Source organism: Panthera onca, chromosome E1, assembly GCF_046562875.1.
Source record: "Panthera onca isolate mPanOnc1 chromosome E1, mPanOnc1 haplotype 2, whole genome shotgun sequence".
Lineage (NCBI taxonomy): Eukaryota > Metazoa > Chordata > Mammalia > Carnivora > Felidae > Panthera > Panthera onca.
The window spans coordinates 35,232,493-35,259,865 of NC_138352.1; the positions used below are offsets into that span (position 1 = coordinate 35,232,493).

At 44.9% G+C, this 27,373-nt stretch overlaps 1 protein-coding gene across 2 annotated transcripts; it reads left to right on the forward strand.

Moving 5' to 3' along the window:
* Nucleotides 1–11: 11 nt before the first annotated feature.
* On the forward strand, nucleotides 12–27,218 carry BLTP2 (bridge-like lipid transfer protein family member 2). 2 transcript variants are annotated; one of them, XM_060646781.3, is made up of 39 exons: nucleotides 12–184; nucleotides 1,065–1,188; nucleotides 1,698–1,747; nucleotides 2,045–2,192; nucleotides 2,370–2,488; nucleotides 2,722–2,782; nucleotides 2,949–3,138; nucleotides 3,276–3,399; nucleotides 3,808–3,932; nucleotides 4,178–4,245; nucleotides 4,359–4,504; nucleotides 5,121–5,239; nucleotides 5,351–5,514; nucleotides 5,674–5,932; nucleotides 7,038–7,243; nucleotides 8,588–9,680; nucleotides 10,116–10,307; nucleotides 10,438–10,640; nucleotides 10,782–10,900; nucleotides 11,015–11,235; nucleotides 11,528–11,718; nucleotides 11,841–11,940; nucleotides 12,066–12,268; nucleotides 13,295–13,589; nucleotides 15,948–16,105; nucleotides 16,374–16,580; nucleotides 20,659–20,758; nucleotides 20,970–21,152; nucleotides 21,489–21,610; nucleotides 22,093–22,248; nucleotides 22,334–22,455; nucleotides 23,742–23,922; nucleotides 24,565–24,655; nucleotides 24,856–24,962; nucleotides 25,099–25,234; nucleotides 25,339–25,469; nucleotides 25,650–25,751; nucleotides 26,098–26,232; nucleotides 26,655–27,218. In XM_060646781.3, exons 1-39 carry the CDS (start codon nucleotides 120–122, stop codon nucleotides 26,835–26,837), a joined length of 6,699 nt encoding a protein of 2,232 aa, XP_060502764.2. In that variant the 5' UTR covers nucleotides 12–119; the 3' UTR covers nucleotides 26,838–27,218. The 2 variants fall into 2 exon arrangements, 1 of the variants encoding a protein (XP_060502764.2); XR_014136060.1 differs by lacking the exons at nucleotides 25,650–25,751; nucleotides 26,098–26,232; nucleotides 26,655–27,218 and having other exon boundaries at nucleotides 25,083–25,234; nucleotides 25,339–25,454.
* The last annotated feature ends 155 nt before the right edge of the window (nucleotides 27,219–27,373 follow it).

Genomic DNA, 27,373 nt, shown 5'->3' on the forward strand with positions numbered 1-27,373 from the left:
TTGTCCAGTGTTGTTCCTGCGCGTGCGGCTGGTCGGCCCGCGGCGGCGCAGAGCGGAGCCGGCGTGGGGAGGGGGGCCCGGCAGGGAGGGGGCCAGAGCCAGGCCGGGCCGGGGCCGGAATGCCCCTGTTCTCCGCGCTGTTGGCCTTGCTGTTGGTTGCGCTCTGCGCCCTCTTCTTAGGCCGGTGAGGGGATCCCGGCTATAGCGGGCGGGGGCTGGGGAAGGAAAAGAGACTGAGGAGGGGGGCGCGCTAGAAGGGCGCGCGGGAGGGGAAGGGGTCTGGGGGGGACGGTGTGCAAGCGGCGGAGGGGGAGGGCCCGAGGAGGGCCGCGGAGGGGTCGCGCGGCGAGGAGAGGGCTTGAGCGGGGGCGTAAGACCCGAGCTGGCGCCGAGGACCTGGGAGTAGGGGAGACTGAGGGAGCGGGCGAGGCCTGAGGAGATGCTGAGGCTCGAAGCTGAATAGGTTGTGTGTGTGTGTGTGTGTGTGTGTGTGTGTGTATAGGGGCCCCGGCTTGGTGGTGTCTCTTTCTCCCTCCACACGCCCCTGAGTGCACCCTTCATCGAGTGCAGAGGGCACCTGCAGCCTCGCCCTAGGAGCCGGAACAGGTCTGGCTGCCCAGGAGAGAACGGCATTTGAGCCGGCCGGGTGTGACCCCACCGCCTTCTCGCTGACACCTGTCTAGAGGGCGGAGACAAGGACTGTGTGGGGGAGTATTTGATGGCACATCTGACACAGCTGCCTGTACTTCGAATCCTATTGGGGCCTCTTCTTTCTTCATCTGGGGTTCCTAAGGGTTGGAAGGATTGCTTTCTTTGTCCCCAACTTAGGAGATGGACTGTAGTTTGTCTGATTTCATCTGGGTGAAGGGGACACTACAGAATTAGGGTCTTGATCTTTGTGGCTGAGTGTAAGTGACAGAATGCTGTTTTGGGAGACTGGAGAGTTGCTCAGAAGATCCAGCTTTAGGACATGACCTTTTTGCAAGGCCTTCTAGGACCAGCAAGGAATGAGGAAAGCCCAAATTGGGAGAGGGTCCTGTGAACTCACAAGGATTTTTCTGCAGGTGGTTTGTGGTCCGGTTGGCCACCAAGTGGTGTCAGCGGAAGCTGCAGGCGGAGCTAAAGATCGGCTCCTTTTTTTGGATCCAGAATGTCAGCCTTAAGTTTCAACAGCACCAGCAAACAGTGGTGAGTCTTGGGCAACTCCCTGGGTATGTGTGTGGGTGGACCCAGCTGAATTTCAACTTTTTATTACTTTTTAAAAAAATTCTGGGTGACTTTCCTGGTTAGCCCAGCCTTGGCACCCCTTTGCCAAGATGATCTTAAGAGTTAGTTTGGAAACGCTGGGATCAATGCAAGTTGTTGAGTTAAAAATCCTTATAAGGCACAGAGTGTGCAGGGTACAATAAGAAAGATACAGAAGTAAGGACAGAACAAAGATAACAGGAAATAGAAGAGCTTACTGTTCTAATTTAAGAGGGGAAACAGCAACATATCCATGAAAGAGGACTACTAACCAAGTTGAGCCAATGTCATTGTGAGGAGCAGGATATAGTGCTCAGGAGAGAAGTTGGTGGAAATGGAGTGGAAAATATTTAGTGGAAGGGCTTCCTCCTTGTAGAACTTTTCCTGTCTGTCAAGCCGCTAATGGTTTACCTGGCAGCTAATGTACAAAGCTTTCTCCCACACTGTTTCAGGAAATTGATAGCCTGTGGATTTCCAGCAAACTCCTTAGCCATGACCTGCCGTGAGTACTCTACATCCTTACTCTTCCCTTGGGGAATCTTTTGGAATTGGAGTTTGCAGAATGACATTCTACAGAGGCCTCACAACCCAAGGAGGGGTTTTGCTGATGTCTCCCTCTCCCCCTCCCCTTTAGCCTGGAAGCTGTTATTTCGTGAGACAGATACTGATACCTACTATGAGACTGTTATCCATGATTTGAGCTATATTTCTAGGGAGGTTGAGAGAGTGAAGGTGAGGGGGGGAGGAGACTGCTAGGGAAGGGTGGACCTGATGATAGTGAGGTTTCTCTTCTGAACAGACGCTATGTGGCATTGTGCTTTGGAGAAGTGCGTATCAGAACGGATCTACAGAAGGTTTCTGGCCTGTTTGCCCCATTTTCTCAGAGCACTGGGGTGCATCAAAAGGAACTGTCCTTTAGTCCATCCTTACTGAAGATCTTCTGTCAGGTGAGATACTTCTCCCAGTTTCCTGGACTGTAGTAGGGATGGCTGGCTTTGTAGTCATGGGTGGATTTTTCCACTCTTTTGGGAACGTCATATCAAGAGCTACCTCTTATTCTTTCTCTGTTAGGAGGGAAAGGTAGTGCCTTGATATTAATCATTATTCTTCTTTGCTTCTTCTAGCTGTTCTCCATTCACGTAGATTCTATAAACATCATGGTTCTCAAGGTGGCTACTTCTGAGTCCTTGTGGCACATTCAGATCAGAGAAAGCAGCTTTCTTTTGGACAGTGATGGGAAAAGGTAACCATTGGGTAGAAGAGGGTCAGGTAGTTCCATTCTTGTCTTAAAATTGTTTTAGGGTGGGTGAATTTTCTTATTAAGGTGTCAGATTTTCATCCTGTAGCAATTGAGGAGAGGTTGAGATTAGGCATTTCTCCTTGCCTTGTTCCTTTCAGCCAACAAAGCTTGACTGAACTTAAATGGTGAGGAAAGGGGCCAAGTACTCTAATTTTTTTTTTTTTTTCCTTTCCCAGGCTGAAATGTGAGGTGAGCCTAAATCAGATCAACAGCAAAGTTCTAAAGAGTGGCCAGTTGGTGAGTATGCCATGGTCATTCAGATGCCTTGTTTCCTTCTGGGTGCAAGATACGAAGGAGCTTCTGTGTTCTTATGTGGATTCTCTCAAGGTGGTGTTCCAGAACATTGCATTTTGACCCCAAACTGCCTACTTTTTAACACCTCAGAGGCTTATCCTCCCTGTAGGAGGACACCTGCCTAGCGGAGCTCTCACTGGCCCTAAAGTTGTGTCTAGAGGTGGGCATCAGCAGTCGGCAACTGAAGGTGATCGCTGTGGATATGTGGACACTCCATGCTGAACTGCATGAGGGCCTTTTCCATAGTCAGCTGCTGCGCCAGAGCCCAAGCCTAGCACCCAAACCTGTTCCTTGTTCAGGTAAAGCCCCGGCCTAATATTGGGCATTGGGTTAGCCTATTTTACGTGGAAGACGTGGCCAAAGAGGACGGGGCATTTTGGGAGACCTGAGTGTGTTCAGGATTCATTGCTCTTGTGTTATTCATTTATGTTTTCAGAGGTGACAGAGAACTTGGCTGAGCCAGCTCTGCCTGGCCTGTACCTCCTTCAGCAGCTGCCAGACCAGGTCAAAGTGAAGATGGAGATCACAAGTGTGGTGCTGTCCATGAACAGTCAAAAGAGGTGAGATCTCTCCTGGCACAGAAGTACGGAGAATGATAACTGGAGCTATATGCTGGGGTCTCTGTAACCAGCCTAGTAGCTGCACTGAGTTTGTCTGTGGGGAGAAAGGGAGTAAGAATGGCATGTATTTCTTTTTTTTTGTTTGTTTTATTTTTTAATTTTTTTTTTAATGTTTATTTTTGGGAGGGAGAGAGAGACAGAGTGTGAATGGGGGAGGAGCAGAGAGAGAGACCCAGAATCTGAAGCAGGCTCCAGGCTCCAAGCTGCCAGCACAGAGCCTGATGTGGGGCTCAAACTCACGGACTGCAAGCTCATGACCTGAGCCAAAGTCAGACGCTTAACCGACTGAGCCACCCAGGCACCCCAGAATGGCACGTATTTCTGAGCCAGAGTCTGTCTCTCATCCAGGCACCTGAATTGGACACTGAAGCTGCTGCAGTTCCTGTACCACCGTGATGAGGACCAGCTGCCTCTTCGAAGCTTCACAGCAAACTCTGATATGGCACAGATGAACACTGAACTCGTACTGAAAGGTTCACGGGTGGGGATGTCGGTACTGAGAGTACCAGACACTCTTTCCCCTGTGCCCCATTTGGTCTTTTTAGTTTAATATCAGTGTAACTGGAGATGGAGAGGAGAGAACATACTGAGAGAAAATAGCCCCAGTTCATGAGTTTGGGTGATAATCTGTTCATCTGCTTGCCTGCCTCTGACCCTCTCCTAGTTTTATGTTTTGTTTCCCCAGTGTTCTTCTCTGATCTGCTCTTTACCCTTACAGATGGGTTGTTGCTGTCCCAGAGCCGCCAGCGCATTGTCTGTCTCAACTCCCTCAAGGCCAGTGTGCAGGTGTGATGACTGTGATACCAAGAATCGTTCCTTTCTCTACTCTCTCCCTGTATCGTTGCATTGTGAGCTAATGAGATAAAACCCAAGCCCACAGTTCTGGTATTTATTTTCAGGTGACCACCATCGACCTCCTAGCCTCCCTGGTTTTGAATACTTGCATTATTCATTACCGGCACCAGGAATTCTCTCACTGGCTGCACATGCTAGCACTGGAGACCCAAGGGTCTAGTTCATCTGTTCTTACGCAAAGAAAAAAAAGGTCAGTGTAATCTTTTTCAGCCACCATCTTACCAGGTGGATTCTCAGATTCTTTTGGTCTAAAGTGGCATATTGTGTTAAATGTGTATTTGATTACTTCAGTAGCAATTCTATTTTATAGATCTTCCCCATTATACTAGGTTCTTTGACGGTAGGATGAGGTCCTTTTTGTTTCTATGTCGTTATTGCTCAGCATAGTGCCTTATTATACAAAATAAACAATTGTTGAACTGAACTTAAATGATCCACAGTATCTTGTCTGCCTTAGATTTTAAGGTGGTCGGTCATGTCACCTTCCATGGCTTGGAAGGAATGCCCCTTGGTTGTATTAGGTTGAATCATACGATATGCCGATGTCTATATTTGACATTCATATCTGACCTATGAAATGGCAGTCTCATGTGGTTCAACCTAGTAACTGTGGCATTCTTACAGATTACTGTTGGGAGTAGCAGTAAACCGCAAACTGAAAATTTCAGTCTTTTAATTTTCTGGTTGTTTTCCATTCTAAGAATCACAACCAAACTCACCCTGACTTTGGAGAGCTTCAGGTGTCTCTCCATAATGGGAAGCTGGAATTCTTTCCTTACCAAACAGTGATGTCTGTCCCTTTGCAGAACCTTCCCCCAGATCCTGGCTCCCATTATCTTTAGCACTTCCATCTCCAATGTCAACGTTTCCATTCAGCTTGGTGATACACCACCCTTTGCCTTGGGATTCAATTCCATCTCTCTAGGTAAGGCTCTGGTATGGAAAAGGAGTAAGAATCTGTCCATTAGTGAAGCTGGGCCCAATTGATGGCCACAGTGGTTCCACAGAACTCTTCTCTCCCACCTTCTTTGTTCAGATTACCAGCACCTGAGGCCACAGAGTATCCATCAGCGTGGCGTCCTAACTGTGGACCACCTCTGCTGGCGGGTGGGCAGTGACTCTCACATTCAGCGGGCACCCCACCCACCCAATATGCATGTTTGGGGTGAGGCACTTGTCCTGGACTCCTTCACACTACAGGTAGGTGGGGACTTTGGTGAACAGGAGCCCCATATAGTTTCCTTGTCCTGCCCTGCTTTAGAGCATGGAGCCCCTTTTTGGCAGAATATGATGCATCAGGGTATTATAGAACTGTGTGTCTGCATGCTCATAATGGGGCTCCCTCTGCTTCTTTTCTAGGGTAGCTATAACCAACCTTTGGGCCTGTCTAGCACCCAGTCAGATACCCTGTTTCTTGATTGTACCATCCGAGGACTGCAGGTAGAAGCATCAGATACCTGTGCCCAGTGTCTCTCTCGCATTTTATCCTTGATGGACATACAGTCTGGGAAGTCCGCTGTCTCTAGAGAGTCTTCATTTGGGGAATCTGTGTCACTACTGTGGAAGGTGGACTTGAAGGTGGAGGACATGAACTTGTTCACCCTTTCTGCCCTGGTTGGTAAGTGGGACAGGAAGTCTGTACCGAAGTGGGTAGTTTCTAACCTAAGCAGATTATGCTGGTTCAGTCTGTGCCTTTTCATTTAATGAAGCTGACTATGTGAATTTTTCTATTTTATTTATTTATTTAATTTTATTTTTTTAATGTTTATTTTTGGGAGAGAGAGCAAGTGCATGTGCATGTATGAGCAGGGGAGGGGCAGAGAGAGAGGGAGGCACAGAATCTGAAGCAGGCTCTAGGCTCTGAACTGTCAGCACAGAACCCGACTTGGGGCTGGAGCTCACCAACTGCGAGATGGTGACCTGAGCTGAAGTTGGATGCTTAACTGACTGAGCCACCCAGGTGCCCCATGATTATGTGAAAATTTTCTAAATTAAAGGCATGAGATACTGGAAGGTCTTACATAACTATTGGGTTTCTTGATGTTTCTTAAAGGTCTATAGGAGCTATTAAATATTAAGCAAGATTTATTTTAAAAAGGGGGTGGGGGAGAGGGAAAAATGGGTGATGGGCATTGAGGAGGGCACTTGTTGGGATGAGCACTGGGTGCTGTTTGTAAGCCAATTTGACAATAAATTGTATTAAAAAAATAAAAAGTCAAATCATTATTAAAAAAAAAGCCTTGAGGCACCTGGGTGGCTCAGTTGGTTAAGTGTCCAACTTAGGCTCAGGCCATGATCTCACAATATGTGAGTTCAACCCTGCTTTGGGCTGTCTGCTGTCAGCACAGAGCCCTCTTCTGATCCTCTGTTCCACTCTCTCCTTCTCTCTCCCCTGCTCAAAAAGAAAATAAACATTAAAAAAAAAAGCCTTGATAGTTGATCAAGAAATTGATTTTTTTTATTTCCGTGTGTGTTTAGTTCTAGAGAGTAACTGGTACATCTCCGGGCACCTTGTAGCAGTTAGGGAGCTTCTTTGGGTCTGCCAGATTTAGGTAGGTTAATTTAGGAAAGGAAAAGTTTCCCTGAAACATGAGGAATGATCTTAGGGAGGTATGGGTAACACAGAAAGCTAGAGTGGAGGGAATAAATAAGAAAGGAGAGTGAGGGCTGCGGTTGCCATTTGAGAGCTGCGAACCGATGCTGACATGGTTTCTGGATGTTAGGTGCTTCCGAGGTCCGACTGGACACGCTGACTATCCTGGGAAGTGCTGAAACCTCCACTGTGGGTGTCCAGGGACTTGTGCTTGCGCTGGTGAAGTCCGTCACAGAGAAGATGCAGCCGTGCTGCAAGGCTCCTGACATCCCCACTCCCGTGCTCAGCCTCTCCATGCTGTCCATCACCTACCACAGCAGCATCCGCTCCCTGGAGGTAATGCTTCTTTGGGGAGGTGGAGTCAGGTTGGCTTCTCCCTAGGCTTAGAGCATTTCCCAGTCTTTTGAGTCTGGTGTGAAACTCAAACTGTGAGAAATAGGACACCTTGTGTTATTCTTTTTGTCCTTGCTTGTTCTGTACATTTTTAACTCTTTATTGTGGGATGTAAAATATACACACAATTAGAACATATGAACTTGTACGTATCCATACCCAGCTTCAGTAATTGCCAGCTTAGGACCAATGTGTTTTAGCTACACTCTGCCATCCACCTCCCGCTCTGGGATTATTTTGAAGCAGACCTATACCAGACGTATAATTTCAACTGTAAACATTTCAGTGCATATCTCTGAAAAATAAGGAGCTTTTTTTTTTAAAGATCATGATCTGGTGTTACTTTCCTGAAGCACCCATCTCATTAAAAGGCTGGAAGGGAGGGGTGCCTTGCTGACTCACTTGCTGGAGCATACATCTCTTGATCTTGAGGTTTTAAGTTCGAGCCCCACGTTGGGTGTAGAGATTACTTAAAAATAAAATCTTTAAATATAAGTAAATAAAAATAAAAGGCTGGAATGGCTCTAAAGATGGAGGCACTGGCAAGTTTTAAGAGGCTTTCCAAGATTTTTCTCCTCAGACTATCAGGTGGACATGGAATCCTCTTAGGAGAGGTGTGGGATATCTTCCTAATTGTCAGGCTTCAGCTTCCCTTGGAAACTGAAGAGTTGCCTTTTTAGAGGCTGGAACTCAAAGGAATTTTTCTGTTCTGGAATTTAAATTTTCTCTGCTTCACTATTCAGAATTGATTTTGTTTTCCAAGCTGACAAGGACTCCCTTCTTTGAGGCATACTTTTGTGTAAATCAATTGCTGTATTGATTTGTGTGGTCAGTCTTTTTTATATTTAAGAATTGAGATGCAATCAATGCATAAAACATTTTCAAATTGATTGTTGCAGTGGTTATTATGCAGAGTGAGCCTGTTATAGAAAAATAACTCATAGACAGAAATATAAAGCCAAATAATTAACTGTCTGCTGTACATAGCTGATATCCTATGGTAGATATTAAAGAATCAACACACATGATCTCTACTCTCGGACAATTTAGAATCCAGTTGAGAATTCAAAAGTGTGAGTGCTCTTACACATAAGATAAACAAGAACCGTTAGCTCAGCACATTCGTGCTAAGGGGAACAAGGCAAAGGAGTAACTAATGAGGCTACTCAGGAAATACTTCCTAGTGGAGATGGTTCTTGACCCAGGTGTGCTTGTATAATATTCCCGGTCAGCTCTCCTATTTTGGGATATTGTAACTGACAGATCCTTTTCTCTTGCTCCCTGAAGGTTCAGTGTGGTGCAGGGCTGACCTTACTTTGGAGCCCCCCAGATCACATGTACCTGTACCAGCACGTCCTGGCTACCCTGCATTGCCGAGACCTACTAAGAGCCACTCTGTTTCCCGAGACTGTTCCACTCCTTGCACTAGAGACTCCAGAGGCTGCGTCTGAGCCAGAAGGTCATCTACCTGAGCCATCTCCTCCAAAGCGGCTCCTAAACCTCACACTAGAGGTGAGCACAGCTAAGCTGACAGCTTTTGTAGCTGAGGACAAGTTCATTACCCTGGCTGCAGAGAGTGTGTCGCTGAGCAGGCATGGGGGTTCACTGCAGGCTTACTGCCCAGAGCTGGCTGCCGGCTTTGATGGCAATAACATCTTCAACTTCAAGGAGGTGGAAGTACAGCTGCTACCTGAACTGGAGGAGATGATCCTCCACCGGAACCCCTTCCCTGTGCTGCAGACCCTCCGGAACCGTGTTTGGCTCCTGTCCCTGGGATCAGTCTCAGTGGAGTTTCCTTATCAGTACGATTTCTCTCGAACTCTGGATGAGGCTGTGGGAGTTCAGAAATGGCTGAAGGGACTGCATCGAGGAACGCATGCTCAGGCTTCTCTAAGCCCTGCCCCACTCCCACCGGATCTACTCTTGAAGGTTCAGCACTTCTCATGGGTTTTCCTGGATGACATTTTTGAGGTGAAACTTCGTGATAACTATGAACTGATGAAGGATGAAAGTAAGGAGAGTGCCAAAAGGCTGCAGTTGCTGGATGCCAAGGTGGCTGCCCTTCGGAAGCAACATGGGGAGTTACTGCCAGCCCGCAAAATTGAGGAGCTCTATGCCTCTTTGGAACATAAAAACATTGAAATCTACATTCAGCGTTCCCGTCGTCTCTATGGCAACACACCTATGCGCCGGGCCCTGCTCACTTGGAGCCTGGCGGGGCTAGAGCTGGTAGCTCTGGCAGATGTCTCCTTCCATGGCCCTGAGCGTGTGGTAGAGCAAGTTCAAGAGCTTGATCCAAGCAGCCCTTTCCCTGCTGAGGGAGTAGATCTTGTCATTCAGTGGTGTCGTATGCTCAAGTGCAGTGTTAAGACATTTTTGGGTAAGTAGTACTTCCTTATTTGCAGAGTCTGGTGTTTGCCCTCCCAGCTCCAGGAAGCTCTTTGAGTGGATGCAGAGGAGCTCAGTTATATTGGGAACTCTGGTGGTTGTGGGATGGGTGGAGTGGGATGGGTGGGCTCCTCTTCCCTTTCTTTGTTCCTGAATTTCACCCTGAAACTGCTTGGCTAACATAAAGGGACAGCTAACACAGTCATCTTCAGGGTTGGTGTACCCCTTGGATCTCAGTGGTATTCCCCTCACCATCTGCTCAGTGTCTCCATGCCCTTTTTCAGCTTTTCTGTCAATTGCCAGCTCTTGTTCTCTCAGTTGACTTTGTTAAATAGATGGGTAAAAGTAGTGGTGGGGGGAGAAAAATGTTTGAGAATATTGAGACAGTCCTCTGAATAGCCATTGTATATCCTCCCTGTAATAACAGTTCGGATAAGAGATTATCCCCGATACCTGTTTGAGATCCGTGACTGGAGGCTGATGGGTCGACTTGTGGGCACCGAGCAGAGTGGTCAGCCTTGCTCCCGGCGGCGTCAGATCTTGCACTTGGGGCTTCCATGGGGTAATGTGGCAGTAGAGAGGAACATGCCCCCACTCAAGTTCTACCACGACTTCCGCTGTGAGTAGAGGAAGGCAGTTGGTTTGGCTGAGGGATGTTGTGGTTGCTAGGATGGGAGATGAGCTGAGGCCCTTCTGGAGTGAAGAAAGAAGTTGTGTAACAAGCTGTACCCTTTGCCCCTCTGTCCCAGCGGAAATCTTCCAGTACACAGTGGTATGGGGCCCGTGCTGGGATCCAGCCTGGACCCTGATTAGCCAATCTGTGGACCTCTTGACCAAGCCTTCAGCTGACCCCAGCCCACCCTTGCCCTGGTGGGACAAGAGCCGTCTACTGTTTCATGGGGACTGGCACATGGACATAGAACAGGCAAATCTGCACCAGCTGGCTACTGAGGTGAGGGGTTCCAGAGGAGTTACTAGGATGGTGTGGTTGGGGCCTGTGTAGCACATGGTAGGGAGAGGAAAAGGTACTGATTTGGGAGATTTGGAGGATACTTGTATCCAGATCTCACCAAGTTGTTGGGGATGGTTATAGGACCCGTACAACACAACTGAAAATATGCACTGGGAGTGGAGCCACCTGTCTTTTCATTGGAAACCTGGTCAGTTTGTGTTCAAGGGTGACTTGGATGTCAACGTGAGAACAGCTTCTAAGTGAGTGGAGTAATGCCTCAACGGGGTGAGGGACTCAGGTTGGAGGGAGTGGGGAAGGGCCAGGGGGTTGCAAGTGACCAGGGCACTGAGGGCTGGGACTCTGTTGTGAGACAGGTATGATGACTGCTGCTTCCTTCACCTGCCTGACCTCTGCATGACACTGGACCTGCAGTGGCTGTGCCATGGGAACCCCCATGATCACCATGGTGTCACTCTGCGGGCTCCAGAGTTCCTGCCTGAGGTGCCCTTGGGCCAGCTCCATGACTCCTACCGGGCATTCCGCTCTGAGAACCTCAATCTCTCCATCAAGATGGATCTGACCCGGCACAGTGGGAGTGAGGCTTGGGTCTGGGGCAGCGGGAGGAAGGGTTGGGAGGATGGGCTTAAACACCGAGGACTTCAACTTGACCCTTGGGGGAGGGGATAAGGAAAGCAAGGGAGGATTTGGATTAGGACCTTTTCTGAGAGAGGGTTGGTGAAAACAAAGCTTAGATCTTTAAAAGGAATGGGTGTTGGGGATAGTGTGAGGCTGAATGCTGTTTGGATTTTTAAACCTCTAAAAGCTGAAGCTAGCTTTATCTCTGTGTTTTAACCACAGGTAGGAAATGTCTATCCTTTCTTTTGCAGCGATATCCCAGCCCCGGATTCTGCTATATAGTAGTACCCTGCGCTGGATGCAAAACTTCTGGGCAACTTGGACTAGTGTCACAAGGCCTATCTGTAGGGGAAAGCTCTTTAATAACCTGAAACCTAGCAAAAAGAAACTCGGCCAGCACTACAAGCAGCTTTCCTATACTGCACTCTTTCCCCAGCTACAGGTCAGGCTCTGACAGCCCTGGTGACATCTTCAGTTCTTTCCCTTTCCCTCGTTTTTGTGTTTTTTCCCATCTTAATCATCTGATGTCATTCTTTGTTCAGTATTATGCTCTCTTGTTGCCAGGTGCATTATTGGGCCTCATTTGCCCAGCAACGGGGCATCCAGATTGAGTGCAGTCAGGGCCATGTCTTCACTAGGGGAACTCAGCGGCTTATACCTCAAGGTAAGGTCAAAGACTGCCTTCATTTTTCCTACCCTCTTTGCCCTTCACATTTCTCTTCCCTCTATGTGTCCCACACTGTTCTTCTGTACTGGTCTGCATGGGCTCTGTATGCCTCCTTTTCTCAGCGGGCACAGTGATGCGGCGTCTCATCTCTGACTGGAGTGTGACCCAGATGGTTAGTGACCTAAGTCAGGTGACTGTTCACCTTATGGCTTCACCCACTGAAGAAAATGCTGATCACTGCCTTGATCCCTTGGTAACAAAGACCCACCTACTGAGCCTGTCCTCTCTCACCTACCAACGGCACAGCAATCGCACGGCTGAGGAGGTACCGCCTGACACAGTCTCTTTGCTACCTTATTTTTATCAGTAGGTGTTTTAGTCTGCTGTTACAGGGCTGCTATAACAAAACACCAAAGAATGTGTGGCTTGAACAACAGAAATTTATTCCTGACAGTTCTAGAGGCTGGAAAGTCTAAGATCAGGGGCCAACATAGTCAGATTCTGGTGAGGGCTCTCCTCCTGGCTTGTAGACAGTTGCCTTCGCTGGGTCCTCACATGGCAGGAAAAGAGAGGGAGAGAACACGCTCTCTGGTGTCTCTTATAAGGGCACTAATCCCATCACAAGGGCCTCACTCTTGTGACTTCATGTAAACTTAATTACCTCCTAAAAGTCACATCTCCAAATATTATCACATTGGGGATTATGGTCTCAACATATGAATTATGGAGAGGGACACAATTTAGTCCATAGCAGTAGGTTTTAAGCTAAGTCCCGGGTAACGTTTCTAACTGTATTCCAAGTAAAAATATCATTACTGTCTGATGAACTCACTATCATCATTTGTATCAGCGTACCTCTTTTTGAATATTCCTTCTCTCCGTCTCCTAAAGATAGTCTCTTGCCTTTCAAGAAACAGTAAAACTTTTTTCCTAGCACCTTCTTTGGCATTTTTTGTTGTTGTTTTTTCCTAATTAAAGAAAGATTTTTTTATGTTGAAATTTTCTTTTCTTTTCTTTTTTGTTTTTTTTTTTTTAAAGTAGGCTTCACACCCAAGGTGGGGCTTGAACTCATGACCCGGAGATCAAGAGTCGTATACACTACCGAGTGAGCCAGCCAGGCGCGCCCCATGTGTTGAAATTTTCTAAATCATTTAAAATATAGCGGATGTAGTCAGAATGCAATCTAATGCACAAACTAAGACCACTTAGTTTTTCTTTCTCCAGGGTCTTCTTTTCTCCCCCAGAACAGATTTCTTGTTCAACAAGCTTGTTTTCTTGCCTCTGCCTTTGTGGTCCAGGAGAAATAGTGGGAATTTCCATGCTACCTTGTGGTTCTTTTCCTGTTTCTTAGGAGCTCTCTACTCGAGTTGGGGATCCTGCCTTTCATACACACCAGCTGCACTTGGTAGATTTACGGGCTTCCTGGACAACCACCAATCGGGACATTGCCTTTGGTTTATATGATGGCTATAAAAAGGCAGCTGTACTCAAACGTAATCTCTCTACGGAGGCCCTGAAGGGGTTAAAGATTGATCCCCAGATGCCAGCTAAAAAGCCAAAGCAGAGTGTTCTGACCAGTGCCCCAGCCCCACCTCCCGTCAGCACTCCCAGCTTTAGTGGACAGCCTGATAAGGGGTCCTCAGGAGGTAAGCTGGGGGAAATAAAACTTCATAGAGTTAGGTGTAGGATATGTGCATAGGATTGAACAAGAACTGGGAGGACTAAATCATGGCTGGTTCCATCTAGATATAGAGATGAAAACTATTCTTTTTCCATATTAGGTCACCTCTGACTTACATAGCCGTGATATAGGGGCAGTTAAAGGGTGTTATCCTGTGGGAAGGAGGAGAGGATCATGAAGGAGTGATGGGGCCAGAACGGGATGAGTAAGGGAGAAAAATGATTAAAGAATTGTTATGTGGTTTGATGAATTAATTTGTTAACAAATATTGAGTACTTAACAGGCGTAAAACACTGTGCTGGGTTCAGTGAGAGATATAAAACGAATGACATTCTACTTGCCTCAACAAGTTTATCATCTCTGGATGAGCTTAGTTCATTCATTCATTCCCAATCACTCATTCATTCATAGATTCATTTTAGCTTATTGTGGGTTTATAATATACCAGACATAACCCTAGACATTAGGGATATAAAAATGAGGAGAAGCTCAGAAACTAATAGACAGACATGTAAATTATTATTTCATTATGAAAATGCTTTTTAAGAATGTTTAAGAAGAAAGTATTTAAATCAGCATAGGGAAATCTAGAAAAGCTTCCCAGAAAAGATCATTGAGATGGGCCTTAAAAAATAAATAAGAGTTCGGCAGGCAAGAAAAGAGGAGAGGGTGTTTTAAGGAGAGGGAATAAGTATAGAGGAATGCAAGTTCGTGGTAAATTTAAGAACAAGGTGGAAAGTGATATCAAAAGAGAAATCAAAAGAGAAAAAAGTATATGGGAGTTCTTGACTGGAATGAAGGAGGGAGTGCAATCAGGGAAAGGTTTATCGAGGAAAGTAGCATTTGAGCTGGACCTTGAAGGCTGAGTATGGTTTGAACCTGTGGAAATGGGGAGGAAAGGCATTCAAGGCATCCTGAATAGGAGTAGATTTGGTAAGGCTCCATATGTTCAAAGGAGAGCGAACAATCTGTTTCAATTGGCATAGAGAGTAACTAAGGCGAGGAGCGAGGGAAGATCCTGGAAAGGAAAGCTGCACATAGACCATCACAGGTAGACCATCACAGGTCTTTTATACAAGGCTAAGGAGTTTTTGGTCCTTATTCAGTAGACAGTGGTGAACTACTGAAAGTTTTTGAATGGGGATGTGTCATCATGAGACTTTACTTTTAGGAAGATAAATCTAGCAGTGCTGTGGAGGAGGACTGGAGAGGAAGAAACTGGAGGTGGAGAGACAGATAAGGAAACTATTATGGTGTCCCAACAACATGTAATGAGGGCCTGAACTTGGTAGAGGCAGTGGGAATGGAGATGAGGGGATGGGTGGAAATGTTATTGTACTAAGAAATTTGGCAACTGGTTGGAAGAAAGAGTTAAGATAGAAAGCAATAATGACTGAGGCTTTGAGCCTGGGACTAGCATGATGGTAACAGTAATATCAGAGATAGGAGAGCCGGAGGATACTAAATACTAAAGTTCGGGGAGGAACAGGGTTGTTGAGTTCAGATTTGGACATGCTGAGTTTGTGGTGCAAGTAGTACATCTAGGTAATGTCTAACCAACAGCTGGAAATGAGGATCTAAAAGCTTAGAACTAGAGGTGAAGACTTTGGGAGTTTCGGCATAGAGCTAAAAGTTAATCCCAAGTAGATAATAATAGTTGCTTTCTGTGTGGCAGGTACTCTGCAAAATACTTTTGTATGTTATTGCATTAAATTCCCTCAACAACCTTATGAGATAGTTACTATTATTTTACAGACAAGGGGACTGAGACACAGGTTAAAGCAAGCTGCTGAAAGTCACAATCGACCATAACACTCTGTTAGAAAAACTCATTAGAAGAAAGAGGAAGAGAAGGGAACCCGAGGAGATACTTATTTCTAAGACATGGGAGAAGAGGATTTAGAGGCATAATCGTAGGAAGCAGTAGAGCTATGAGAACACAGTGGCACTAATGGCAAAGGAGTGGTTTCATATGGAAAGGAGTGGTCCACAAACAACATTTAAAATAATATAAAATGAAAAATATAAGGAACAAAATGAGAAGAAAGATCCTAGAGTAATCAGAGGTTGATATACCTAAGAGAAAAAAATGCTGCTATTATATAGCACTCTTGGGAATCTGTTATTTTTGTTAAAATTGAGGAAATGAAATGACAACCCTTATTTTGCCCTCAGAGATCAAGGAGGGGAGTGGGTGGGCTGGAGTTGCAGGTTGGAGAGAGTATTTTCTAGAGAAATTGAAGGAAGATCGGTTTGGCCCTAGATGTATTGCCCATATTCCTTTGAGATTGTGACTTTCTTCCACTTCCTATTTCTCTGCCAGGTGCCTACATGTTGCAGAAGCTGATTGAAGAGACAGACAGGTTTGTAGTGTTCACAGAAGAGGAATCAGGTGTGAGTGATCAGCTGTGTGGCATCGCTGCCTGCCAGACGGATGATATATATAACCGAAACTGCCTTATTGAGCTGGTTAATTGCCAGGTAACTTCTCTTTACCAGAGCACCCTAGCATTGGGCTAGATCCTGATCATATGTGTTCACCTTCTCCCAGCGCCAAATAAGAATGGGCAGATAGAGCTCCAAACAATTATTCCTTCCACCAGGTATCCAGGATAATCCTTCCATTTCTAAAACCATAGTGTAAGCCAGAATTAGATCCAGCTGCATTCATTGATACAGTCCTTTCACTGACCTTCTCATCTTCCCTGGTGGCCCTTGTGCTATGATTCTGCTCCTGTCTATGGCATAGATGGTTCTTCGTGGAGCGGAGACAGAAGGCTGTGTCATTGTGTCAGCTGCCAAAGCTCAGCTGCTGCAGTGCCAACACCATCCAGCCTGGTATGGTGACACATTGAAGCAAAAGACATCCTGGACTTGCCTACTGGATGGCATGCAGTACTTTGCCACCACTGAAAGCAGCCCCACTGAGCAGGATGGCCGACAGCTCTGGTTAGAGGTTAGTCAAATACAGGAATTGCAGGCAGTCTCTGATTTGTGGTCTGTGAGCACATAGTGCTTTTTTCTTTTTTTTTAATCTCTTGCTGTTCTTTTTTATTGTGAGGGAAATTCTTGTTTCCCAGCACTAGAATAAAATGGGTTGGAACTTTTTTATGTTTGAGAAGATTGCTGACCTCTGCTAATAAATCACACTAATCAGCACGCAGCCAAGAAAACAGGCAGTAAGCCTGAGAACTTTAGATAAATTCTTTATCTGCCCTTTCTCTGATTTCTCTTATGAAGATGTTTGATTAGTTTCAGCAAAGCAGTAAGGTTGAATACAAAGACTGCTTGTCTAGGACTCAGGTGATGTGAGTTCTAATGCCACCTTTGCTGTTATAGTAGCCATGAGCCTTTGGGCGAGTCACCTTTATTTACTTTGTTTATCTATTTATTTTGAGAGAGAGAGATGAGAGCAGGGGAGGGGCATAGAGAGAGGGAGAGAGAATCCCAAGCAGGCTCTGCATTGTCAGCGCTGAGCCCAATGTGGGGCTCAAACTCACAGTTCTGAGACCATGATCTGAGCTGAAATCCAGAGTCAGAGGCTTAAACTGACTGAGCCACCCCAGGGCCCCAAGTCGCCTTTATTTGTAAAATTGAGTTAATACTTCCCCCTCACAAGATTGTTGAAAGGATCAAGGGTGAGAAACTGCTTTGAAAAATACAAAGCTTCATTTAGATGGAAAATAATTACACCATTTTTAAAAAGTTATGTCAGAGGAGGTCTAAGTGTGTCAAGACAGCATTTTGTTAGATGGTGGAATTATGAGCAGTTGGCAGGGACTAGGCTATAGATTTTCTTTTCAGTGTAGTAAAACTGAATTTGCTTTATAATTTCTAGGATATTCTCCCAGAATAATAGGAGATCTAATAGTTATAAGATGTACCTAATACTCAGCATTGTTACTACTTAACCGGTGTGAAGTGTCCACATTGTGCTGGGCATGGTACACCCAAATGAGTTACTGGATCCAGCTACCTCTTTAAGGACCAATAGGATAACTTCATTTACCATTCTACTCAGTGGGGAAAAAGCTAATCCCTTTTCTGTCCTCCCTGCCTGGTGCTTCTTACTCCAACAACCTTAGGGCTCAATCTAAGCAACCTCAGGTGTAATTACACACAAGGTAATCATTTAATCAGATGTCAAGCCAAGTAAGGGTCAAGTTATTGGTACTATGAGAGGTCATGCTGATATATTACATCTGTGATTCAGGCAAGCAGTGCTCTTTACCACTAATCTCAGGAGGTAGGCATAGAAGGTATACTCAGGCAGAGGTGGGCAGGATGAGCTATGCAAGATCTCTAGCATTTTCCGGGCCTCTGCTTCTTTTAGGCATGCCCTCTTTTACATGTGAACCCTTTTTTTCCTCAGGCTGTGATATTAGCATTAGAGTAGAATATCCTAGGGTTTTTTTTGTTTCTTTAATTGAAGTATAGTTGACATATTAGTTTCAGGTGTACAGCATAGTGACTTGACAATTACAAACATTATAAAATGCTCACCAGGGTAGTTACCATCTGTCACCATATAAAATTATTACAGTATTATTGATTATTTCCTGTACTGTACTTTTCATCTCTGAGTTATTTTATATCTGGAAGTATGTACCTTTTAATCCCCTTGATTTATTTCACCTATTCCTCCCACCCTCCTCCCCTCTGGCAACCACCAGTTCTTTATGGGTTTATTTCTGTTTTTGTTGTTTGTTTTTTAGATTCCCCATATAAGCGAAATCGTATAGGATTTATCTTTGTCTGTCTGATTTTACTTGGGATAATACCCTTAGATCCATCTGTATTGCCAAAAATGGCAAGATTTTATTCCTTTTTATGGCTAGTAGTATCCCATTGTGTATATATAAAATACGTCTTTATCCATTCATCTGTTGAAGGACATTTAGGTTGCTTCTGTATCTTGGCTATTATAAATACACATAATAAGCATTAAATATAGGGCTTTTCGAATTAATGATTTCATTTTCTTCAAATAAATACCCAGAAGTGGAATTATTAGATCGTATGGTACTTCTGTTTTTAGTTTTTTGAGGAATCTCAGTATTGTTTGCCAGAATGGCTGCACCAGTTTACATTCCTGCTAACGTTGCACAGTTTCCCTTTTCTCATCGTCCTTGCCAAGATGTGTTATTTCATTTTGATACTAGCCATTTTAGTGTGAAGTGGCTTTGATTTGTATTTCCCTGATGATTAATGAATTTGAGCATCTTTCCATGTGTCTGTTAGCCCAACTGTATGTCTTCTTTTGGAAAAATGTCTACTCAGGTCCTCTGCCCATTTTTAATTGGATTAATGTTTTTTTTGGGGGGAGTGTTTTTGGTGTTGAGTTGTAGGAGTTCCTTATGTATCATTTGCAAATATCTTCTCCCTTTCAGTAGGTTGTCTTTTCGTTTTGCTTATGATTTCCTTCACTGAGTTTGGTGGGAGTACTTTGATCTTGGCTTTCCCATATGAAATTTTTTGTGACTTGGCAGATCTGCTTATGGTCTTCATATCACTCATTCTACTATTCACTTTGACTTCAGCTTGGCAGAGAGACTCAAAAGAATTCATTCCCTTTACCCCATGGGCAACAGTGTCAGAGTGGTTGTCTGAAAACAGAAAACAGCAAAACCACAATTGCATGAATATCAAAGTGGGTGGGAAAGTCACTGGTTTTGATGAAATTTTTTGTGCTTGACAGGATTGACTTTTTCCTCAAAAAAATTTTTTTTTATTGTGGTAAGATATAAAATTTACCATTTTAACCATTTTTAAAGTTTATTTATTTATTTTGAGACAGAGTGTGAGCAGAGGAGGGGCAGAGAGAGAGAAGGAAAGAGGGAATCCCAAGCAGGCTCTATGCTGAGCGCAGAGTTCGATGTAGGGCTTGATCTCACAACTGAGATCGTGACCTGAGCTGAAATCAAGAGTTGGATGCCACCCCTGGTTTTAACCATTTTTAAGTGTAAAGTTAAGTTTGTATTAAATACATTCATAATGTTGTTCAACCATCACCACCATCCATTTCCCTAACTCTTCATCTTATAAAACTGAAATTATACCCATTAAACCATAACCTCCCTTCCCCTTTCCAGTCCTCAGCAACCACCATTCTACTTTCTGTCTCTATGATTTTGGCTGTTCTTAAGTACCTTGTATAAGTGGAATCATACAGTATTTGTCTTTTTTGTGACTGGTTTATTTCACTTCCTATAATCTCTTCAAGGTTTGTTCGTGTTCTAGCATCTTCCTTTTTAGGATTGGATTCTGTTGTATGTACAAGAAATTGCTTATCCATTTGTCTATCAGTGGATACTTGGGTTGCTTCCATATTTTAGCTATTGTGAATAATACCATGTGAACATGGGTGTACAAATCTCTTCAAGACCTTGCTTTCAGTTCTTCTCAGTGTATATCCAGAAGTGGAACTGCTAGGTCATATAGCAAAAATTCTATTTTTAATTTTTTGAGGAATTGCCATACTGTTTCCATAGTACCATTGTACCATTTGACATACCCCAACAGTGCACAAGGGTTCCAATTTCTGCACATCCTTGGCAACACTTTTTTTTTTTTTTTTTTTTTGATTGTAGCCATCGTAATGGGTGTGAGGTGGGATAGGATTTTTTTTTAATGTTTATTTATTTATTTTGAGAGCACAAGTGGGGAAGGAGCAGAGAGAGAGAAGGAGACAGAATCCCAAGCAGAGCCTGATGTGAGGCTTGATCCCAAGAACTGTGAGATCATGACCTGAGCTGGTATCAAGAGTCACTTAACTGACTGAGCCACCCAGGTGCCCCCAGATAGGATATGATTTTAACCTAGCTTGCTTTTCTGGTCTTAGGCCTGCAGACATGTAACTCATCTGGGTTTGGAGAATTTAGGTGGTGGGCCAGGAGGGAGTCATGTATGTCTTCTACCCTGGGAGATCCTTCAAGCTGTTCCAGGCAGTGGAAATTTAGATAGTATTACTTGCATCATAATCATCTGTGTCCCAGTTGGCTAGGAGTTAAAGGTGCCTGTATCTCTGTCTTCAGGTAAAGAATATTGAGGAGCACCGGCAGCGTAGTCTGGACTCTGTGCAGGAGCTGATGGAGAGCGGGCAGGCAGTGGGAGGCATGGTTACCACCACCACAGGTCAGCTCTCCCTTACTCCCCATCATGTTGTTAGATGTGCATTTTCTTACATACTCTTAAAATTAACATATGCTGGAATAGGACCATTTTGTTTTAGGCTAGGGGGAAAGCAAGTGTCTGGAGTTCCCTAAACATCACATATGGCTGGGAGGTTCTCACAATACCTCCATTGAAAATGTTTTTCTCTTATCTCTTTCCCACCTCTTCCCAGATTGGAACCAGCCAGCTGAGGCGCAACAAGCCCAGCAAGTCCAGCGGATCATTTCACGCTGTAGCTGCCGAATGTACTATATTAGTTACAGCCATGACATTGATCCTGAGCTGGCAACTCAGATTAAGCCACCTGAGGTTCATGAGAACCAGGAAAAGGAAGATCTCCTAAAGAAACAGGAAGGTATTCAGGGCTTGAAAGGCTTTTAGAAGGGAACTAGAGAATTTTTGAAAGTAGCTATTTCCTTAGTGGTTTTGAGTTAGTAGTGTTATTAGAAGTCCCACTGTGCCCTGGGCATTAACACTTTCACTTTGCTCTACATTGTGTAAGTTCTGCTATAAGAGAATAAACTGGACTGTTGGAGGGAACTGGGATGAATGGATATTGTTTAATTCTAAAATAAGAAAACCTATTTCTACCCATGAGCATCTCTCACTAATACCAAATATGGGTTAGGAGATGGGGTCGATATTTAGAGAGAAACTTGAGTTTCTTACCTAGCTGCTATCAATTACCTAGGAGCTGTGGATACCTTCACCCTTATTCATCATGAGCTGGAAATCTCCACCAACCCGGCTCAGTATGCCATGATCTTAGACATCGTCAACAACCTGCTGCTCCACGTAGAACCTAAGCGGAAGGTGAGCATGGGCCCTAATAGAATGCCAGTTAACCTCACAGGAACTGACAGACCTTGTGCTTTATTTGGGGTCCAGTAAGAAAAGCCATGCTTCAGACTGAAAAAGGACCTTGTGGTGAGTACATCCTGTGTTAGTCAATAGCAGCAGTTGAAATTGTCTAGAAAAGGTCTGAGTGTTTCTGAGACTGCAGAGCTTGTTTATGTGTGGTTTTTCTTGGTCAGTTCTCTGCTGAGTCACTTTAATACCTCTAAAAACAGTAACTGGTCCCCACTATCACCTCTATCCCTACCCTGTGGCACTGGCTTATTGTGAAATCTTTATGTCTTCTGCATTGGCCTACCCTTTATGCTTGCTACTAATGGTAACAGATACAAGTAAGCTTTCCAGAAGAGGTCCCTGTTTCTTGTTCCTTTCTGTATTTCACCTTACTACAAGACATGTCTATTAAGAAACCTTGCTCATTTCCTTTTCCATTCCTTCAGGAGCATAGTGAGAAGAAGCAGCGAGTCAGGTTCCAGCTTGAGATCTCTAGCAATCCTGAGGAACAGCGCAGCAGCATATTACACTTGCAGGAGGCCGTGCGGCAGCATGTGGCCCAAATACGGCAGCTGGAAAAGCAGATGTATTCTATCATGAAGGTAGTCACCAGGGCAGTTTGAGGAGAGGGTGTTCTCCTAGGACAAAGGAGATCTCCTCTCAGTTTCTCCTGCCTTGGCTCCCTAGTCTTTGCAGGATGACAGCAAGAATGAGAACTTGCTTGACCTGAACCAAAAGCTTCAGTTGCAGCTAAACCAGGAAAAGGCCAACCTACAGCTGGAAAGTGAAGAGCTGAATATCCTCATCAGGTGCCATAGCATCCTTTCCCTGCCCTTTTCTAGTGCCCCAGCTGGAATTGATTTCTCTTCCTTGCTTTAGATCTATCGTGCATTATCAAAGGCTGATGTAGATTTGGGCACTTCCCGAATGAGCGTTGCTGGTCTTGGCCAAGAGATTGAGAACAGGAGAGCCCCTGCTTTGGCTCCTCATTAGAGTACCTCCTGGGAAAGGAGAAAATCAGCTCAGAAAGATAGCTCTTGTGGCCCTGGTGCTATGCAGGTGAACTGAAAATAAAATATCTTGGAAGTTGGTCAGTAAGGAGCACAACTGCAGATACAATTATAGGGGTTTATTAGTGGGCAGACATTACTTTATTAAGAAGTACCTGGAGGGCACTTGGGTGGCTTAGTCGGTTGAGTGTCCAGCTTTTGACTTTGCCTCAGGTAATAATCTCACAGTTCCTGAGTTTGAGCCCCACGTCGGGCTCTGAACTGACAGCGGGGAGCTGCTTGGGATTCTCTCTCTCCCTCTCTCTCTCTCTCAAAATATACCAAAAAACCCCCAAAATAAAACCTTGGAAAAAAAAAAAAAAGCAGCACCTCTATGGCTCAGTCAGTAGAGCATGTGACTCGATCTCAGGATCATGAGTTCAAGCCCTATGCTGGGTGTGGAACTTACTTTTTTTTTTTTTTAACATGGTTAGCATGTGGCATAGTTAGCACATATATATATACTTGTGTGTGTGTGTGTGTGTATACATATATACATATATGTATACATATTTTTATAATTTATTGTCAAATTGGCTAACATACAGTGTGTGAAGTGTGCTCTTGGTTTTTGGGGTAGATTCCCATGGTTCACCACTTACATACAACACCCAGTGTTCATCCCAACAAATGCCCTTCTCAATGCCCATCACCCATTTTTCCCTCTCCCCCACCCCCTCCCCCATCCACCCTCAGTTTGTTCTCTGTATTTAAGAGTCTCTTATGGTTTGCTTCCCTCCCTCTCTGTAACTGTTTTTTTCCCTTTCCCTTCCCCCATGGTCTTCTGTTAAGTTTCTCAAGATGGGTGTGGAACTTAAGAAAAACAACAACAACAACTGTGGAATTGAAAAATTTGAAAGATGGGATTTATTCTCCCATGGCCCAGGGTGTGAGGAGCATGAATCCAGTGAAAAAAATAGGGAATAGCTGTCCCAAAATAGGTCCATCTCTGGGTTTACCTCCTGCATCATTCTAGAGCATTCTACCCCACCCCCAACCCAAATGCTGTTACCCTTATTGGCTTTGGCCCTCCTGTCCATTTATAGGTGTTTTAAGGATTTCCAATTGCAGCAGGCCAATAAGATGGAGTTGCGAAAGCAACAAGAAGATGTGAGTGTGGTTCGTCGCACTGAGTTCTACTTTGCTCAGGCACGATGGCGTCTGACAGAGGAAGATGGACAGCTAGGAATTGCTGAACTGGAGCTGCAGCGGTTCCTCTACAGCAAGGTATCGGGTATATACAATCACATAAAGGCAGCTGTATTGAGAGACATTGACCTATCACAGGAGTCTTAACTCGGAGAAACAAAGAGGCTAATTATTATATGATTACTAATGCTGGTATTAACGGTTATTAATGATGATACATGAGCAGAGTTCCCTTTAGACACAGTTGTTTGTAATATTAAATAATACAGATATAGATGAGCTTGATCAAATGCTTCTTTCATTGAATAAGATTATCCCTAGAAATATGGCCCAGAAAGAAGTAATCTTCCAATACCAGCTTGGAATAGAATTAATTCTATACTGACATTCAGCTTTCCTGCAATAAATAACCAGTGGAGGAGAAGACATGATTCATTATTCCACACTCCTTCCCCCTGGGAGTTTGGAAATGAGTGAGACCATTTTTGACTATCACAGTAATTGGGAAGGATTACTGGCACTTAGTGCTCTTGTTAGTGTCCATGAGAAACACTGGATTAAAGGGTGAATTGACTGTATGGAGATGAAAGGGATACCAAAGGTTGGGGTTAAACATATGGAGAACCTGAAAACAGGATATGTAGCAATTCTCTAGCAAGCTCCTGAGAAAGACTTATAATAGTGTGTGGGGTGGGGTTGGGGGGGAATCTGTCTTTATAGGTGAATAAGTCTGATGACACAGCAGAACATCTTCTGGAATTGGGCTGGTTCACTATGAACAACCTCCTCCCCAATGCTGTCTATAAGGCAAGTCTTATTTCCCCATTCCTGCCCCATTCTCATGCTTCCTAACACAGGGCATTTGTAATGGCCCTTCCCCATAAACCCACTAAGGGAAATACTGTGGTGATCTGAGAGGTGAAAGCTTGTCTAGCTTAGCAAGACTGTTGCTTTTCCTCTTAGTCTGCAGGGATTTGTGGGTAGACTTATCACTCTTTATCTTACAGGTAGTCCTACGGCCCCAGAGCTCCTGCCAATCTGGGCGACAGCTAGCCCTCCGCCTTTTCAGCAAAGTCCGGCCCCCTGTTGGGGGTATTTCTGTTAAGGAACACTTTGAGGTTAGTAAACAGTCCTTTGGGGACCCAGGAACAAAGGGCACTCAAAAGCTATCTGTGTGTTATGTTACATTAGGGGTAGGTAAACTGAGGGATGATGTCTGAGCTTAATTGCTTCTTCAGCCTTTTTCCTCTTTAGGTAAATGTGGTGCCTCTCACCATCCAGCTGACACACCAGTTCTTCCATAGAATAATGGGCTTTTTCTTTCCTGGCCGAAGCGTAGAAGATGATGAGGTTGGTGATGAAGAAGATAAGTCCAAACTGGTGACTACTGGTGAGAACTTTTATGGTGGAGATCCGGAAGACTGGGGTAGCAGCCTCAGAGATAGCTGAAGCTTCAGAAAGAGGACAACAGCTGGTGTGCTTGCTTTTTCATAGGAATACCAGTGGTTAAGCCTCGGCAGCTGATTGCAACAGATGATGCAGCACCACTGGGCCCTGGGAAGGGTGTTGCACAAGGCTTAAATCGGAGTTCTGGTGTCAGAAGATCATTTCGGAAAGTACCTGAGGTACCAGACATGCCCCTAATGACAGAAAGATGGAAGAATCCTAGGGTTCTGTTTGGGTCAGCTGAAGATTTCTTCTGTTTCCTGAGTCTTTTCCAGGGATGAAAGGAGATGGAGATGTTTGGGGTTCTAAGTTTCTTCTGATGGTTTCAAGAACTCATATTCGTTTCCTGCCTTTCCTAGCACCCTGTGGATGATATTGACAAGATGAAAGAGCGAGCTGCCATGAACAACTCCTTCATCTACATAAAGATTCCACAGGTTCCTCTGTGTGTCAGCTACAAGGTCTGCTCCTCCCTAGTACTTTCTAGAACAGGGTGGGAAGGGAACCAGATAAGATCAGAGATTACAATTAGGCACGACAGTCTAAATTGTGAAGATGGTCTTTGGGTAATAATCTGCTGTTCCCTCTGCTGCCTTCAGGAGTCAGTACTGTTACAGGATGAGGTAAAGGGAAATCAGTATCTTTAGATTGCTGCTGCAGGAAAGTGCTAGACTTGGGACTCAAGTGTTAGATTGGACTGTGTGTTCACTTCAGCAGCACATATATTAAAAAAGTATTAGCTTTGGACTAAAAATGGCAGCTGATCTTTTCGCTCTTTTCTCTCCCCTCTCCCTCCTTCTCTTGCAGGGTGAGAAGAATAGTGTGGATTGGGGTGACCTTAACCTTGTGCTGCCCTGTCTGGAGTACCACAACAACACATGGACATGGCTAGACTTTGCCATGGCTGTCAAGAGGGACAGCCGCAAAGCCCTGGTTGCCCAGGTATCCTGCCAGAGTTCATGGCTGTTTGGTTAGCAGGGGCTGACAAACAGGTCCTGTGCTCAGGAGCATTTCATTGTAGGACATATGTAGGACAAGTAGCCTTGGCAACGGGCAGGTGAATGAAGTGAGCAACTTCTATCCCTGCCCTCTCCATGACTTTGGTCAGATGTTTAAATGTTTACACTTATATATGTTAACTGCTGTTGAGTTTTAGGGAACTGAGGGCTGACGCAGCTTCAGGTTTAGAATAGGTTCTAATTAGACTGTAAGCTTCTTGAAAGCAGAGATCATTTTATAATTTGAATTGCCACATTGTGCCTTCATGTAAGCTTAACAAATCTTTTTTGACTTGGTTCACAGTGATTTATTCTGCCTGTTCCACTAATATTTACCTTCCCTTTTACTCCTCTCTAACCTACCAGGTAATCAAAGAGAAGCTAAGGCTGAAGCCTGCAACAGGGTCTGAGGTCCGGGGAAAGCTAGAAACTAAATCAGATCTCAACATGCAACAGCAGGAAGAGGAGGAGAAAGCCCGGCTCCTCATCGGTTTAAGTGTGGGCAACAAGAACCCTGGCAAGAAGTCCATCTTTGGCAGGCGCAAGTGATCCAGCATGCAAGAGTGGCTGCAGTACAGGATCTGACTTTGGCTCAGGCCCCAGGGACTTGTGGGGTGGGAGGCGCTTCCCCTCGTCCATCAGGATTTGTGGTGGTCAGGAGCTCACAGGGTACTGTGGAGAGAGGCACTGCTCTTTTAGCAGCTGGCCTGTTCCCTGCAGAACACGGTGGATAATAATGCTGAGTTCTACCTCACACTGATCAGCAGGGCCAGAGAGGCATCAAGAGAGCAAGACCCAGGGATTGGGCCCAGGATCAGGATCTGGTTCCCTTGGGGCCAACTGAAAGGGTGGGAGGGACAGTTCTGATCAAGTGTGATAAATTTTTATAGACCTATATATAAATATATACATATATATTTCTAAGTGTAACTGCTCTCCCTCTGTGCCAGAAAGTTGAGGGGAGGATCCGCTCTCTCCCTCATTCCACTGCCTTGTATAGGAGGTATGAGGGTTCTGGGGGGAAAAAAGCCCCTCCTCAATCTGTGCCAAGTTCACTTGGGAAAATGGCAATAGGAGTCAGGGCT